This window comes from Carica papaya, chromosome 1 (genome assembly GCF_054855325.1).
Source record: "Carica papaya isolate Zhongbai chromosome 1, ASM5485532v1, whole genome shotgun sequence".
Lineage (NCBI taxonomy): Eukaryota > Viridiplantae > Streptophyta > Magnoliopsida > Brassicales > Caricaceae > Carica > Carica papaya.
The window spans coordinates 5,466,034-5,483,869 of NC_142309.1; the positions used below are offsets into that span (position 1 = coordinate 5,466,034).

Consider the following 17,836-nt stretch of genomic DNA (forward strand, 5'->3'; position numbering starts at 1 on the left):
GTAATTTCCGTAAAGGGATGTTACAAGTGCGCAATTGGGAACAAACTTGAGCTTCACATGGCAGAGCCTGTTATCTGCAAAAGAAATGATGTGTGAAGGAATGAGATGGGTTATAAACAATGGAGACTAGGTACAGGTGTGGTGTGACCCATGGTTACTAAGAAAAACTGACTACTATGTTTATGGCCCCCGTATTACTGAATTTAAACATATGCGAGTCTTTGAACTCATGAACGAAGATCGTTTGAGCTAGAATGTTGATATGGTGAAGGGTTTATTTGTTGAGGAGGAGGCTGAGCTTATTCTAAGTATTCCTCTGAGTTTGCAACATAAAGAGGACCGGTGCATCTATGCACACTCAGCAAATGGAAAATACATTGTCAAATCGGCTTATCAGAGCCAACTTGGACTCGGGGGGGGGGGGGGGGAATGCTGCGAGCACAATAAGCTTATGAAAGTGTATCTGGAAAGTAAAAAAATTTATATGGCGATTTATGACAAACACACTCCCTGTTAAGGTGAGACTAAATGGGAAATGGATGCCTATTAGTAAATATTACCCCCAGTGTGGCCAGGAAGAAAACATCATGCATGTATTTATGGAATGCGTTAAAACCAGAAGATGATGGAGATTGTTGGGAATACAACCCCATATGATGCAGTTCACCGATATAAAGGTATAGGGAGAATAGATTGTTAAATCGCATAAGGCACAAATGATTAAGGAGGTGTTTTGTTGCTTGTGGAGATTCTGATATGAAAGGAATGAATGTGTTTGGAATGGAAAACAATTTACAGATCAGATGTCTATATATCTAATGCGCAAACTTCTAATGAAATGGAGGTAAGCACATATCATACAGAATAAAAAAAAAGGATAATCTAACCAGATTTCAGCGCACAAGCCAAGTTGGCAACCTCCGGAAGAAGGGATGTGGAAGTGCAATATTGATACCACAGTGTAAGCAGGTGATGTCGTTGCAGGATTTGGAGTTGTTATACGTGATTGTAATGGTATGATGTTAACTGCATTTTTTGGACATATCATGAGCTGCCGGTTGTTGTTCCAGACAGAACTACTAGGCTATTGTCGGACCTTACTCCATTTAGCATCTACTGTTCAAGGGCCAGGGATGGTGGAGGTCGATTCTCAAATGTTGCAGAAAGCTTTAATATCAACTGAAGAGGACTACTCCGAATTTGGCTATATCATTAATGATTGTCGTGCCCTACTCAAACAGGTGTTGGAAGTGAACATTGTATGGGTTAGGACTTGTAATTGGATGGCACATGAATTAACTAGAGCTGCCCGCTTGTATCCAAGTTGTCATATTTGGGAGGTTTTCCCTCCACATATAAACTGTATTGTTTCTTTTCTCCTGTCAAGATAAATCTAACCCCTTCTCCTGTTCTCGCCTACATATATGGGATATTTTAAGAAGTGAACATCTTTATTAGGAGTGGGGTCTGGAAAAATAGAAAATGTGATTTCACTATATTTTTTACCAGGAACATGACCTATTACAAGAATATTTTTTTTAGTAGGGTGATAATTTTGAAAAGACAGATTGCCTATCTTTTCTTTCATCTCAGGCAAAACGCAATCGAGGGGAGCTAATTCAAACTCCCTTTTTTTACCATGAGCAATAACTTGTTTTAGTTGTATATCATAAGGAATTCTAACAACTGCTTCAAATATAGTATCAGGAAGCACCGCTTGTGGAACCTCAATATCCACAGGCTAATTAGCTAAATGGCAATTGGCACATACAATACGCCTTGTTGCTTCTCGTGGATTTTCATAACCCTGTTGCGTAAAAATGGGATATGCATTTGAAATGGATGCCCAAGTTATTATATATATCATGAGTGATACGAAAATAGATCGAGTAATCTCTTCTTTTATCCAAGAAAAGGTATTTCTAGTTTGCATGGTCCAATGATTGATCCTGAAAATTCATACAATAAAATTAGGTAGGTCGCTAGTATAGTTCTTTATCCACAATTTTGCTATTTATATTTACTGAAAGAATTTTATTAGAATATATAGGAAAATCCCTCCAGTAAATTATTTTGAGTCATTTATTGAATGATAAATCACTACAAGTGATGAAGATACAAGATTTAAATACGTGAAGATCCTATGAATGTATTTCTTTATTAATTAATTAATATTTGAATATTTTCAAAAAAAATAAATAAATAGAAAAGAATAAATAATTTATTTGAAGTTATGCACTTAATTGCAGTTACTAAAATAAATTAAAGATATTATTTTTATGGCTATTTTTATATTAGTGGCCGTTTTTGTCGTTTATTATATTTATCGTATATTCTAATTATGTGATAATAAATTATTAACTTTACCGTCCCTTAACAAATTAAATAACTCAAAGAAAATAATATCTATTAATACAAATCCAATTATATATTTTAAAATTTTAATTAAGACCCAAATCCAAATATTTTTTTCTAATATATTCTTAAACCGAAAGCAAAGTTGACTGGAAATTTATATTTAAAATCTTTTTAATTGATTTTGGTTGGATATTTATTTTGAGCCGTTGGGTTTCGTGGAGAAAAGGAAGAACAAATTTCGTGGGGCCTGTTTGGCACGTCCAGACAAAAATTGTGAAATACGAATAAGATGAGAAGGATGAAGATAAGAAAAAAGGAAGGAAGACAACTAATCTTCCCAAACACGCCTCTAACCTTCAATGTATGTACACGTATTATACACGTGTCAAATTATTCTATTTTTCCTTTTTACTACTAATATTAATAATTTATTTTTAATAGATTTCTCATGTTTGTAAAGTTTTTTTTTTTTTTTAAATATTCTTCACTGTGCTATTAACAAAAATAAAAATTGTTATTATTATTGTTTAAATTAATCATAATCCTAATTGGAAGTGACTTATTCCTACTTGTACGAGAAGCTCATATATATATTTTATAATTTTGTAATTTCATCACACTATTTTTTTATAATTAATAAAATTCATTTTATATAAACCATTCAATATATCGATTCTAATATATAATTAATTTTTTTACTAAATAAAAGAGATAATTCTCTATTTATCAGGAGATTTGATATTAAAAGAAATACGGACCATATATTTCGGGGAGATGAAAAATATTCTGACTATTAGAAAATTCCAGGGAGATTGACCTAGGAAGGGTACGACCGTAAATTCATTCACATTATCTCCCCTATATAAATCCCCTTCCCTTCCTCCTTTCCTTCACGATAGGTATAACGCGCAGCCTCATCTTGAATTTTGAAGCTTTTAAAAGATTTCTCATCTGTTTCTCACAAATTCGCGTTTATTTTACGGCTCCTCCTCCTCCTCCTCCTCCTCCTCCGTGTCGTTTTCGGAATCAGAGACTTGTATAATCCTGTTAGGTTTCGGTAATCGACGATTCTTTATAAGGTAATTTTTTTTTTTGTATTCGCGTACATTCTTCTGATCCGTGCCGAAGCGATTAGCCTATACGATTTAGGGTTTAAATTTTTTGCGAGTGCTTCTCCGTGTTATTCGATTTCTTTGCCTGTGATCGTACCTGCCCATTTGATCTGGTTGTCTTTATTGATATGAGGTATTGTATCTGGCGTTTCGTTTTGGATCGTTACGTTGTTTTCTCTGTCAATTTCTTTTGTTTATTTGTTTATTTATTTTTTGCTTTTATGCGTTATTTCTTTCAGTACCAATTGGTCCTTTGATTTGAACCACGTTTTGTTACGGTTTTTTTATGAGTTCATCGAGCGTGAATCGTGCATTTCTTATTGTGTATTCTTCCGATAAATCTCTTTATTCTTCTTGAATTTCTTTAATCGTATTAAACTTTCTGCCTTTTAATGATAACTTATGGTTTTTGTGATTGCGTTGGATTGAGAAATCCGGTTCTTTGCTTTTCTTGGAGGCTTTAATTGCTACCTGTTCATGTTTTGACAAGAAATTTTGTTTGGTGACATCTTTTTTCAATCTTTTGGAACGTTCGCCTTTGCTTTTCTTGGAGCCTTTAATTGCGATCTAGGGTTCACGTTTGGACAAGGAATTTAGTCTTTTTAACATCTTTTTTCAATATTTTTGAACGTTCGCCTTTGTTTCTCTTGGAAGCAATTGCAGCCTAGTGTTCGTTTCTTTGACAAGGAATTCAGTTGTGTGACATCTTTGTTGATCTTTTGGAATCGTTTGCCTGTGGATCTAATCTCCTTTTTAATGGTTCTATACAGGCATATCTGAATGAGCTAATGGAGTCAAAAGGTGGGAAGAAGAAGTCTAGTAGTAGTAGTAGTAGTAAATCCTTATTCTACGAAGCTCCTCTCGGTTACAGCATTGAAGACGTTCGACCCAACGGTGGAATTAAGAAATTCAGATCTGCTGCATACTCCAACGTGAGTTTTTTGTTTCCTCCACTTCATTTTTGCCCATTTGTTTGGCATAACATGCATAGATCTTGATATTAACCTGTTTTTGTATTTGGTTTTATGCAGTGCGTGAGAAAGCCATCCTGAGATTTCCGAAGTAGTGTGACATTGCCCCCCCAACTTCTTTCGTTTTGCAATCTTCTCTATTCTCTGCTTTTCTCCTACTCCCTTTGATCCCTCATTCCCCTTGATCCCTTGATCCCTCTCTGCTAAATTGTCTGTCTCCTGCAAGGCAAGATGGACTTGCCAGTCTCTGCAATTGGATTTGAAGGCTATGAAAAGAGGCTTGAAATTGGCTTTCTCGAGCCAGGCATCTTTGCTGATCCCGGAGGAATGGGTCTCCGCTCTTTAACTAAAGCTCAGTTGGATGAGATTTTGAAACCAGCTGAATGCACCATTGTTTCTTCGCTGTCAAATGGTCATGTTGACTCATATGTTCTTTCAGAGTCAAGCCTCTTCGTGTACCCATACAAAATTATCATCAAAACTTGCGGGACTACAAAACTGCTTCTTTCCATTCGTCCTCTCCTGAAGTTGGCTGATGGACTATCCCTTTCTGTGAAATATGTGAGGTATACCCGTGGAAGTTTCATATTTCCTGGAGCTCAGCCATTTCCTCACCGCAGCTTCTCAGAGGAAGTTTCTGCACTGGATGGCTACTTTAGCAAACTTGGTTTGGCTAGCACTGCATCCATAATGGGAAGTTCTGATGCAACAAAAAAATGGCATGTTTACTCTGCTTCTGCCGGAGAAGGAAGCCATGGTGACAAGGTCAACACTCTAGAAGTGTGTATGACGGGTTTGGACAGAAAGAAGGCATCCGTTTTCTACAAAACTGGTGAAAGTTCAGCTGCTGGGATGACAGCAAATTCAGGCATCAGGAAAATTCTGCCACAATCTGACATATGTGATTTTGAGTTTGAACCTTGCGGTTACTCCATGAATGCTATTGAAGGGGATGCGATTTCGACCATCCATGTTACTCCTGAAGACGGATTCAGCTATGCAAGTTTTGAGGCTGCTGGTTATGATTTTGAAGAAGTTAATTTACGCGAGCTTCTTGAGAGGGTTTTGGCTTGCTTCAAACCTGCTGAGTTTTCTGTGGCTTTACATACAGGATGTGTGGGTGCGGAGGTTTCCACTTTCCGACTGAACTTGAAGGGTTATAAGTGCGAGGAAATGAACTATAAGGTTACTGGTGAGGAAGGTGGAACGGTAATCTACTACAACTTTGTTGAGGCACGAGAGCCAGTCCTGAAATGCCGTTGGAGAATGAAGGGGGGGAAAGAGGAATTTACGGGGAAAGAGTGTTGGATTCCATGTATTGCGTCTTTGTAAACTTCTGCTTTTGGTTGCTTCTTTTTATTTGAGTTGGTTTAGATAAACTGGTAGTAATTGAATAATGTATCCTGCGAGGGTCGCAGGGTGAGTGTGTCTTCTTGTTGGTTTTGCTACAGTGATGTATTGTTGCCCGTGGAGTCGGGTTTATTCCAGACATTCTTCTCTTTATTAAGTTTTTGTTATGAATAAAACCTCCTATTATGGTATTTTATGATGGAGTTTGAAAAGATTGTGTTGTATGTAGAATATTCAGTTGGTGTTTATTTTTATTTTTTGGGTGTATGGAAATATTATTTAAGTTTTATTGCTTTAAAATTTTTATGTGAGATCTTTCAATGAGTTTGTTTTAGAGCAACCGAACTATCATAAAATGTATAAAAGAAAGAACACGGCGCTATTCACTAAAGACTCGTGGGAAGGACAAAAATGTTGCAGCCAGACCAACTTTTTTACCCGCAAGAAGATATTAAGTAGTTAGCTTTGGGGGGGAAAAATTGCTAGCTCTGGCCACAGAAAAGAATCGTTATGTTTGCCGCATAAAATTATTCTTAAACTATTCTTAGTTGTTTAAAATAAAAATATTTTTAGAGATATATATATTAGTTGTTTATAATAAAATATATAAATATAAATAGAATACAAATTTCAGAGCAACAATTATAAAAAATCACTATATATATAAATATATTCATCTATACATAGTTTCTTGAGTAATGAAGCTTTCCTACGTATTTACATGTTTATATACACATACAAGTCTATCTATATACACAAGCAATTAATCAAATATATATGTGCATGTGTATTAAAACATCTTTAACATATAACTCTTTACCTGCAAATGAACATAACACATAAAAAACTAACAAGATATTTTATGTAACAAATAGAGTCAAAATTTAAATTGCAAAATTATATCTTCACAATACTTCCAAAAATGGTAAATTTTCAATCTGAAAGATACAGTATATCTGATTTGATAAATTCAGCAGGTACAGAAAAAATGGGATTAGCATAATTGACAAAAAGCTCTCAACTCTCCAATTAGGGGGTTCGAGTTATGGATTCAATAGGGTCGAAACTTCCTCGCAGCTCTCAATTGCTGTATCCGCTTTCTATCCTGCTCAAATTTGTCTTGAAGCATCATAATTTCTGCAAAAGAGTAAATATTTATTACTGTTTTGCTCCAGTATCAACTATCTATATTATTTAAACAAAACAGAATTCACAAATCATCCACATATCCTCTACAATTCTCAGAAGACCATGAGGACTAGAAAATCCAATTTTTTCTCTGCAACCACGTAGTTAATGGATGTGGATAGAGATATTGTCCACTTTTGCAAGAAATTACCAATCAGTTAATGCTAACAGAGTCAGTCATCATAAAATTTAAACTGTAGTGATAAATATCCCAAGGCACCATATTACCAAGCCTGTTCACTGATCTCTAAATCCTAAAATAGTTTTTAACCAAGTGGTTTAAAAAGTTTGGCAATTTCTAGGATAAGAAAAAAAGAACAAGTAAAAATTCATACCACTCCGATGGGCTTCCCTTCTTTGGAACCGATAGAAATCTAGCCCAACTTCCTTGCTCTTCTTCTTGGCCATCTTATCCTCCATAGCAGCTTGAGAAACCGAACCAACAGTGATTCCACTTTCGGAATCTGTCGTCTTTTTCCTTCCTTTATGATGTACAACTACTGTCCATCCCCCTTCTGCAGCTTTGGCTTCTCTTTCTTCTCTTTCCTGTTGTAGATATGAAACATAGGAAATGCAAATGAGCATTACTCGCATGTTTTCTATCCAAAAAGGAGAAAATATATTTCTCCAAAGGATATATGCCGAAACAACAATTTGAAGATAACATCATTATGCAACATAAGTTACCAACTTCCCTGGCAAAAACAAATAAGATAAAATTTTAAGTGCTGAAGTGCATGGTTCAGTTGTTCATTAGAAAGAACAAAACTTAGTGGCACAACACAAAACAACAAAAAGTTAACACTTTCCAAAACCAACACATGCAGTACAAGGCTTTGAACAAGATAATAGTTTTTACATGCATGTGTGAATGTTAATTTCAAGAGTTTGAAGAGAGGGAATTTCTATCTGAAGCTAGTCAAGCCTAACTGAGAGATTATGCTGAAAAGAAAAGTACCTGTTCAAGTCGTGCCTCATGAGCAGTTATAAACTCATCGATTCTTTGTTGCAATACTTTCAAACCTGGTCTACATTCGTAGTACTCTGTAACCCATTCTGCAGCTCAACAAGCAACAAATTAGAAAGCTGACTAATAACGCTTAGAATCCTATATAATCTTGGAGGTCTATCCTGAATTTAGATTAAGAAACTTGATGAGGGATATTGATGTCATTCCAAAAACAGAATTAAGCTAACATTTTAGCTAATTTAATTTGTTTTCTTTTTCTTTGCTGGGAAGCATGGTGGTGGTAATGGAGTAGAGGCAGAATACTTCTTTATAGTCAGCTGTATTGGAGGGAAATGGTGGGGAACACTTCACATATACTATGGGACATTGGAGTTAAAAATAATGTTACCAAAGAGAGATTCAAGGCACAAGACAATGGGACAAAGTGAATCTGTTTCCTGTCTCCAAAGAGATGGCAGGATGCAAGTTTGAGGTATCCCTAATAGTTGAAGCGTATTGGTTCCGTATTTCTCAGGAGAATGAAAGTATAGGAAAAATGAAGTTAGCTGATCCTTCAATTCATAAATGTAGTGCAATATAAGTTTCCCACTGTAACGAGGTTAGTTAAACAGGCATTAAAAAATATGACCAGTTCAGTGCTTCATACTTTTCATTCCTTTTGAGCAGTCCTCATCCCCTGAAGATATATGATACACTTCATCCTCATCAGCTTCTTTAGTTTTCCCTGGTAACTTCTCATCCTCCATAGATGCATCAATACCTTTCTTTTCCTTTTTCTTTTTCTTTAATTTCTTAGACTTCCCTACAATCATATAAAAAATCCATTGAAATTGTCTAAAATAAGAGAAAAACTCAAATAATAATCTATTTGTCTGCGAAGCAAATAAAAAGCTATTGCTTCTTCGCACATACGAGTTCTGATCTCAGTTCCATCATCAGCCTCAACAGAATTTTCAATCTCTTTTGACTGGCTATGATTTGATGCTCCATCTATGCAAAAGGAAATATAAAAGAAATGAAAGATGATTCAGTGTAGAAAAGCAATACTAGCATTACCAACACTAAAGAGAAAAGAAATATTGAAGGGCGATAATGCTGATAATTCTAGTTCCAGCCCCCACTGACACCAGGAGTACCCCGAGGCTAAAAGAAATCACACTGGAGACAGTAGACCATTCATATAATACAACTTAAAATGATCTTTGATATGGAAATAAATATAGCACTGATTAGACATTGCTACCACTGAACTAACATACCTTTTTGTTCTTGGAAAACATCTTCAGTATCATTACCAAGCTGATCAAATTTTCCAAGAGTGTGAATTTTTCCCTCTTTCTTTCTCTTCTTCCTTGATTCATGCTCATCCTTTTCTTTGGTATCTTTGATTGAACCACCTGCAACAAATTCAAAAAGCAAAATGTTAGGGAAAATTAGCAGCAAATCTAGAATCATAGAAACACATGTTTATATCCTGAGGTTCCACCTTCGACGTGAACAGCTTCACCAATATTATTAACAGTGTTTCTTTTCTCTCTTATCTTCTTTGTCTTCCCCGTTGATTTTCTCTGTCCAATGTCTTCAACTTTATTTAATTGATCATCTGAAAAAAAAGACAGTCAACGCAAAATTACTTCTTGTGATATATCTCAATACATCAAATGAGTATACAATTACATGTTGTTCAAGTCCAATGTGTAAGTTAGGTAAAAGTACAGCTTCATGGCTAAAAAATCCCAGCTCAAATGTCAAGCTAGATATGTCTCTATGATTCTAGAGTACCAAACCCTGTGCTCAAATTGTTGCCAGCCATGTAGAAAACTTGTGCAGAATTTACTAGCGTTATTACCATTGATCTGTATTTTTCTTTTTCACTCATAGCCATTAAATTCGTCAAAGAATGGATCAAAGAAAGAAATATTATCTACCAGCAATAGCAAAAGAATAAATCTGAGAGTTAAGACCTTACCATCCATCCATCAGTCAGTGCATAGTCTCCCCACCATCAAGTCACTACTCATACCTTTCTTTCTTTCAGAAAAAGAAAAAGGCCACATATTCATACCTTAACCCTAAAACTAGCAAGAAAGCCCTAACCATCCTTATTGTTACTTCTATTTTTATTCTCAAAAGAAGTTCTAAAATCCCACAAACAATTCAACAGCAAGTAACTGAAGAATGCACACAATTTACGAAGTTTAGTAACTGTAAGCCGCTATGGTGCTACAGCAGCCACTGCATTCACAGGATGCAGCATACAGCAGCTTCTACATCCACTAAGAAGACGACTGATTGTTGTTGAAATCAATAATCCCAATACAAATTCTTAAGACTTATGGTTAATACAATTCGTCCCAGATGTCAATTGCAGCTAACTTCAACCAAATTCAAAGTCGATAATTCTATATCTCCTATTAACTGGAATTGATGAAAGTAAGTTTGCGAACGCAGCAAAACAATATGTGAAACTAATATAACTGCAGTAGCAGCGACAAACAAACATAGGGAAGCAAACAAAAAAGGAAGAATCCATCTTTATATATATATATATATATATATATATATGAAGTATCTGAAACGATTTCCAACGAAAAGATTGAAGGCACAAGGTCATCATCAACTGAAAAAAGACTAGAAGCAAAAACCTATAGAAGAAAGGAGAAACGAATCACATACTGCTTTCTAAGAACTTCGCATTTCTCTTCCTGAGTTTCTCAATCTCCTTCGTTTTCCTCATCTTGTCATCCTTCTTTAGTTTTTCGCTTCCCATATTTTCCTCGCTCACTCTCTCTCTGGTACAGATGAGCAAACAACAGGCCTAACCTAGAAGGCCTCCCCAGGGCTGAACTGCCACAAGCGATATACAGTGAAGAAGACTATCCGTCTGTAGGGGTTACGGGCGGCGGTGTGATTGGTTGTCCCTGGTGATGGTTGGCGGCTATTAGAAACTTGAACGAACAATTATAGAAGGAAAGAGAGAAATCAAAAACACCTCGTCGATATGGATCCCCAGTTAAGTTTGTATTCTGTCTTCTCCTTTTTACATCTATTACAAAGCTTTCAAAAAATAAAATAAAATAATAAAGTAAATAAAAATAAATTTCTTTTATTTTTTTTGGAATTAATTTGATGTTATTACTATTAATGCTAAATTTTTTTAAAAAAAATATTAGGTTAATTGTGATTACTTGAAATAAATAAACATAATTATAATAAAATATTTTTTATTTATAAAAGATAATAGTTCCATAAGATAAAAATTAATTTAATTATTATAATTTTATTAATATAATAATTAATTTCACTTTCAATCCTGTTACATCATACAATTAACTCTTAATAAACTTACAAAATATCGAATTATATGCTTTTATTGCTATCGAACTCTATGCCTCAATAATTATATTATTATTTATATAATTACATCTTTTTGTACTGGAACTTATTTTTTATGATTTTATTCTAATTTTGACTTTAAAATACTAAAATTAACTCTAATTTTTAAATTTTCATTTTTTTTATTTTATTTGTAAATTAATAATTTTTTTTTTTTAATTTAACAGATGGAATACCAAGGAAGTATTTTTATTACTAAATTGTTAAATTTATCAAATTATTGACAAAAATAATATATTATACAAGTGGATAAATTAAATAAATAATTTTTTTACTTCTACTAATTATAATAAATTTATCGCATTATATATTTACCAATATAGCATAGTATCATACTATGTCAACTTACCAATTAGTGACTAAGGAAATAGACAAAACTATATAGAAAATAAAGTATTTGAAGTCAATGTTACTAAAATCAATAAGTCTTGTTTTCTTATAATTTTTAAATATTTAGCGAGAAAATACTTTTAATTGATGAAGTTTTAATTTTAGAATATTTATAGAGTGTTGTTATTATATTATATGTTATTTTATTAGTTTTAAAAAGTATAAACATAGTACAACATCTTACTATGCTAAAATTGCTAATTTGTAGATAATAGACATAAAAGAGCAAGTAGAAAGCAAAAATATTTGAAATTATTATTTGTTAAAATTATTAACTCTTATTAGTTTTACATACGATTTTTTATATTCGCTAAAAAAATTTGATTGATATGTTATTGTTTTATTATTTTTTCTTTTTAAATTTCAGGTGTTAATAATGAAATATATTTTTAATCTTTCAATACAAGATGCTCCTTGTTCAAAGCATTTTACCTGTAATGCCCAATTAGTATTAAAATAAATATAATTTTTTATATTTTAAAATTTTAAAATAATATAAAAATAAAGAAAAATAAGTAAATGATGAAATTGAAAATAATTTTAGAAAAAATAGGTGAAATTTGGGTTTTGGAGGTATTTTTAAAAAGAAAAATTAAAAATTAGAGATCAAAACATAATTTAAAAAAAATATGTCACATAAGATGCCCAATCAGCAGCACCAACGAACCAGAACGCGCTGCGTGGGAACGGACGTTGACGCGATGCCACACGGGAGGTCACACGGGCGATTCGCGTGGTCGCGATCGGACGGTCTAGATTCACTCCCGCGCGCACGAACGGCCCAAATGTATTCCCTCCCCAAACACGACTGAACGGTCAGATTTAAACATGATCAACGGTGCAGATTCACTTTCTATTTAAATGCGATCGGACGACCCAGATCAGATCGCGATGAATGGTTCAAAATTACTCCCTATTTAATTGCGATCGGACGGTCCAGATCAAACACGATAGACAGTTCAGATTAAATGGGACGGATATAAATAACTCTCTTCACACTAAACCCTAACCCTAGCTGCCAGACACCCTCGCCAGAGAAGAAGATCCAACCGGCACCACCCGCCGCCGCGCCGGAGCCACTTTCGATCGGCAAAAGAGGTAAAGAAATTTCTCTTTGCTCGGAATTCAATTTTAAACGCTCCCATAGCAAAATCGGAGCAAAAAGACTGGCGGATTGGCCGAAAATTACAGGTAAAGCCCGGCGGAACCACCAAAGAAAATTTTTTAAAAATGCCTTCGATAAGGCCCTTCCTCATTCTCATTCTGCGTAATTCTTTCACCATTTTAACCACTATTTTTTTCTTTACAGGTTAACTGAAGTAAAACACACAACTACAAAAGTGAGCCGGTGGAGTCGTTGTACCGGAGAATCCCGCCGCTGGTGAGTTTTGATTTTTTATTTTTTTCGGCCAACTGATGCCCTTTAACTTGTTTTCTGGTAGGGATTGAAGCAAAACTGGCCGAATCCGGCTGACTTGAGGTAAACCACCAACGCGGGCGGCGGCGCCGTCTCCGGAGTACGGTGGAGCCGCGGTGCCAGAATTTTAAAATTGGCCAAAAAGAGGTCTTGACACCGATTTTGGATTTTTGAGATATTTGTAGGTACTTATAGTGCGTTTAAATCCCCAAAGAAAAATTCAGGGAACCCGGGGATTGTCAATAGACACAGTCAACAAGTTCAGCTTTCGGGCATCAATTTGAGTAAGAATCTTTCACCCTATTCTCTATTATGGAATTGAAGTCAAATTAATAATAATACGGTGTTTTGTACAATTTAGAAAACATCCATAATTAATTACAGGTTACTAATGGAGGTAGAACCAGAAATTATTCACTGTGATTGATTTTACAGTTTAAATATATGATAGTATCTTATTGATCAATTTTATAGTTTTGAATGCATGTATTGTTTGTTTTATGTGATTACGGTTAAATTAAAAAACTAAAGATTAAAGTTAAACGAGGAACTATGAGATTAAGTGAATGGATGAAACGACAGTCTTACTGAATATCTTGCGAGATGATTGACGGATCGGGTGCATAAGAAACCCTACCGTGAACGTTGTCTCATATCAGACGGGGTATCGAGACTTAGTAATTTGGCGTTCATACCGGACGGGATATGAGGATGGCGCGTTTCACCTTCATACTGGATGGGGTATTGAGGTTTTGTAATTTGGCGCTTATACCGAACGGGATATAGGGACGTCATGTTAATTAAAAATATTAAATAAAAGAGTTCACACGTTATGGTAACATCCCTATGAACCCTCATGGATACCAGTAAGCTAATAAAAGAAAAAATTGTTGTTCAAACCAATTGCATATGAAGTCATGATATGTGTTATTTATTGCCTCTATAAGTTATTTTTGTAAATCTCACTACGGTAAGTAGGCGGTAAACGTTTTTGTTTATAATAAATGAATTTGCTTAATTAATAGTTTCATTAGTTTTTTTTTATTTTTTTACCAACCTTCATTTCTTTATCGGTGAGTAGTGTGATATTCTTACTGGGCTAGTGTAGTTCATTTCTTTATTAACAATTTCATATCAAGAAGACCAGGATTCAGAGTCCGATCCACAAGAGAATTGCGAGTAGGATGCCCGATTTATTTATTTTCCTTTTATTTCCTTAATTTTTTGTATTTCCTTCAAATGGTAATTCTTGTAGCACTATTTGGTACTTTAAGTTATTGTGTAAAGAATGTAAACCCTAATTAATTATTTCATTTTCGCACTTAATTTATGATTTATTTCTTTTGAAATTATGGGGTCATTACAGTTGGTATCAGAGCCGCGTTTCTCGGACCCATTCCTTACACAAAATTCTTAGAAAACACCAAAAACAATGAATTATCACTCAACCGTTCCTTGTGAAATGCATGTACAGATAGATGAGAAGAGGAAGACCCCCACTAAACTGAGCAGCCTGGGAGGGTTTGCTTAGAGAGGATATCGACCGATTATTTGAGATTCTGGAGAGACTCGTCGTTGCCCAGTAGGCCCGGGAGGAAAAGAGAGAGCTACCTGACCCCCTTTTGCTGTCACAAGTTGAGCCACCCATGTAGCGAGAGTATCTCAAGCCACCCCAGTACGACCCTACTCCTCTACAGTACCACCCGGCACCACCACAGTATGATCTGGTGCCCCAGTCACAGTACCACCGGCACCACCACAGTATGGCCTGGTGCCTCAACCACATCATTCGGCACCACTACAGTACAATGCGGTGCCTCCACCATATCATCCAGTACCACCGCAAGACCATCTCGTACATCCTTAGCACAGTCTAGTCCCTCTTCCACGGGACTCATCTTCTCTTATGATGGACCCAGACTACATCGAGAGGTATAAAAGACTAAACCCATCTATTTTTGCAGGAAGATCCTCATTTGAAGAGGCCGAGTACTGGTTAGCTGAGATAGAGAAGGTCTTCGCGGCTCTTGGGGTAATTTTTAAATAGAGATTCATCCTTACTACCTACATGCTGGTGGGAGAGGCAGACCGCTGATGGCAACTCAAGCAGGCCACCTTGCTATTTCCAGTCACTTGGGAACAGTTCCTGATAGCTTTTCATGTAGAGTACCTTCCAGAGTATCTCCGACATCTAAAGAAGATGGAGTTTGCACACTTGGTCCAGAGGGACATAACTGTATCAGAATATGCTCATAATTTTTTAGAGTTTGGTTGGTATTCCCCTGAGAGCATGATGGATGAAGGCAGGAAGGCTAGAAGATTCGAGTAGGGTCTCCGTCTTGAGATCAGACAACAGTTGTATGTGCTCGAGCTCAGAACTTATTCGACTGTTCTAGCCAAGGCACAGTTAATTGAGTGGAACCTTCGTACTTCCCTCTAGTAGTAGGGAACCTCATGCCCTCGGCTCCACACCGCAGACCAACACCTATTGCACCTGATCAACAGAATAAGAGACCTAGGTTTCTCCTCAAGTTTCAGCAGTAGGGCGTAGTAAGACCTGTCAGCACTGTGACAAGGATCATGGGGACCGATCCTGCTATCGTCTCAACAACACCTGCCGTATATGTGGTAGCACCCAACATTATGCAAAGGAGTGCCCGAGAAACCAGAACCAAGCCAGACCTCCCATCTAGAGCACAGCTTACAACCTCACTCAGTAGGATGCAGAAGTCGACCCAAACGTGGTACATGGTATGTACACTATTTGTAACCATCCTGCTCATATTTTGATTGATACTGGTGCATTGCATTCATTTGTTTCACATATTTTTGCATTAAATTAAATGTATTACTTGAAAAACTTGATTCTGTATTGTTTGTGTCTACTCTTGGGAATAGGAGACTATTGGAGAAAGTTGTATACAAAGCCTGTGTCACATATATAGCAGATAGAAAATTGAGTGTGAACCTAATAGAAATTAGAACGGGGGGACTTTGATGTAATTTTAGAAATGAAATGGCTAGCAGCATATCATGTCACCGTAGATTATTTTCGCAAGAAAGTTGTATTCAACCCTCTTAATGAAGAGTCATTTACAAGTTAATAAAATTTTTTAATATTTGTTTCCCTCATGGCAAATTCTCTTATTATCAAGTACTTTAACCCGACTGTTTTCTCTAATTAGGCAAACATGAGAAAAAAAATTTGTATTCAAGAGATTTCAGTAGTCCAAGACTTTTCAGATGTGTTCCCGGATGAACTACCTGCACTGCTAGTGGACAGAGAAATCGAATTTACCATAGACCTTCAGTCAGACACCCAGCCTATTTCGGTTGCTCTTTACCACATGAGTCATGTTGAGATGGAAGAACTGAGAAAATAGATCACTCAATTGCAGGATAGTGAATTCATCCGACGTAGTGTGTCTCCTTGGGGTGCCAGAGTCATATTTGCAAATAAGGGAAATGGGATGTTGAGGTTATATATTAACTACAGAGACTTGAATATGGTCACGATCAAGAATAAGTACCCTCTACCTAGGATCGATGATCTTTTTGATCAGTTACAGGGTGCCCAGATCTTCTCTAAGATAGACCTGCGTTCATGTTACCATAAGGTAAAGATCAGGGCAGAAGATATTCCCAAAACAACCTTCCGAACTAGGTACAAACACTATGAGTTCCTGGTCATGCCATTTGGACTAACCAACGCTCCAGCCATCTTTATGGACTTGATGACCAGGATTTTCAGACAATTTTTGGATCAGTTCGTCATTATATTCATTGATGATATCTTGGTTTATTCAAAAAATAGAGAGGAACACGCTTACCATCTGACTCAGGTTTTGCAGGTTCTCAGAGAGAAGAAGTTGTATGCAAAGTTGAGTAAGTATGGGTTCTATCTTGAGCAGACTACCTTCATAGGGCACATCATATCAAAAGATGGAGTGTTGGTGAACCCTAAAAAAGTTGAAGCAGTGCTCGGCTGGAAAAAATTGACATCAGTTAAAGAGATACGTAGCTTTTTAGGGATGACAGGTTATTACCGCAGGTTTGTGAAAGGGTTTTCCAGCCTAGCTACTCCGCTGACTAGCTTCAGAAAGAAAAACGTCAAGTTTAAGTAAAACGAGAACCATGAAAGAAGTTTTTCAGAACTAAAGAAACCGTTGACTGCCGTACCTGTGTTAGACTTGCTGAGCGGATCGGGTGGATATACAGTTTATAGTAATGTCTCCTACCTAGGGTTGGGTTGTGTTTTGATGCATTATGAGAAGTTCATAGTCTATGAGTCCAGGCAGTTGAAGAGTCATGAGAAAAACTACCCCACCCATGACCTAGAACTTGGCGCAATTATCTACGCCTTGAAGACTTAGCGTCATTACTTTTACGGGGAGACCTTCCAGATCTATACCGATAATAAAAGCTTGAAACACATATTCACTCAAAAAGATCTCAACATGCATCAGAGAAGGTGGATAGAACTCCTCAAAGACTATGATTGCAACATTTTATATCACTCGGGTAAGGGTAACGTGGCAGTAGACGTACTCAGTAGGAAAAGTGCAAGTATATTAGCTCACTTGATAGTTTCAGAATGCAGAGTAATAGGGACTGCACAATAGATATGACTTCAACACCTAAAGAGAGTCATATGTTTGGTTCACCTGACCGTTTAACCTGAGTT

General features: G+C 35.9%; 2 protein-coding genes across 2 annotated transcripts; one reads left to right on the forward strand and one right to left on the reverse strand.

Moving 5' to 3' along the window:
* Nucleotides 1-4,517: 4,517 nt before the first annotated feature.
* On the forward strand, nucleotides 4,518-5,982 carry LOC110813022 (S-adenosylmethionine decarboxylase proenzyme-like). Its single transcript, XM_022040012.2, has one exon. It carries the CDS (start codon nucleotides 4,673-4,675, stop codon nucleotides 5,771-5,773), a length of 1,101 nt encoding a protein of 366 aa, XP_021895704.1. The 5' UTR covers nucleotides 4,518-4,672; the 3' UTR covers nucleotides 5,774-5,982.
* A 649-nt stretch (nucleotides 5,983-6,631) lies between these two features.
* LOC110812990 (ribosomal RNA-processing 7 protein) lies at nucleotides 6,632-10,960 on the reverse strand. The gene is made up of 8 exons (XM_088216460.1): nucleotides 10,626-10,960; nucleotides 9,436-9,552; nucleotides 9,209-9,346; nucleotides 8,862-8,939; nucleotides 8,596-8,751; nucleotides 7,938-8,035; nucleotides 7,315-7,525; nucleotides 6,632-6,928 (listed from the first exon to the last, which is right to left on the reverse strand). Exons 1-8 carry the CDS (start codon nucleotides 10,717-10,719, stop codon nucleotides 6,843-6,845), a joined length of 978 nt encoding a protein of 325 aa, XP_088072586.1. The 5' UTR covers nucleotides 10,720-10,960; the 3' UTR covers nucleotides 6,632-6,842.
* Nucleotides 10,961-17,836: the final 6,876 nt, after the last annotated feature.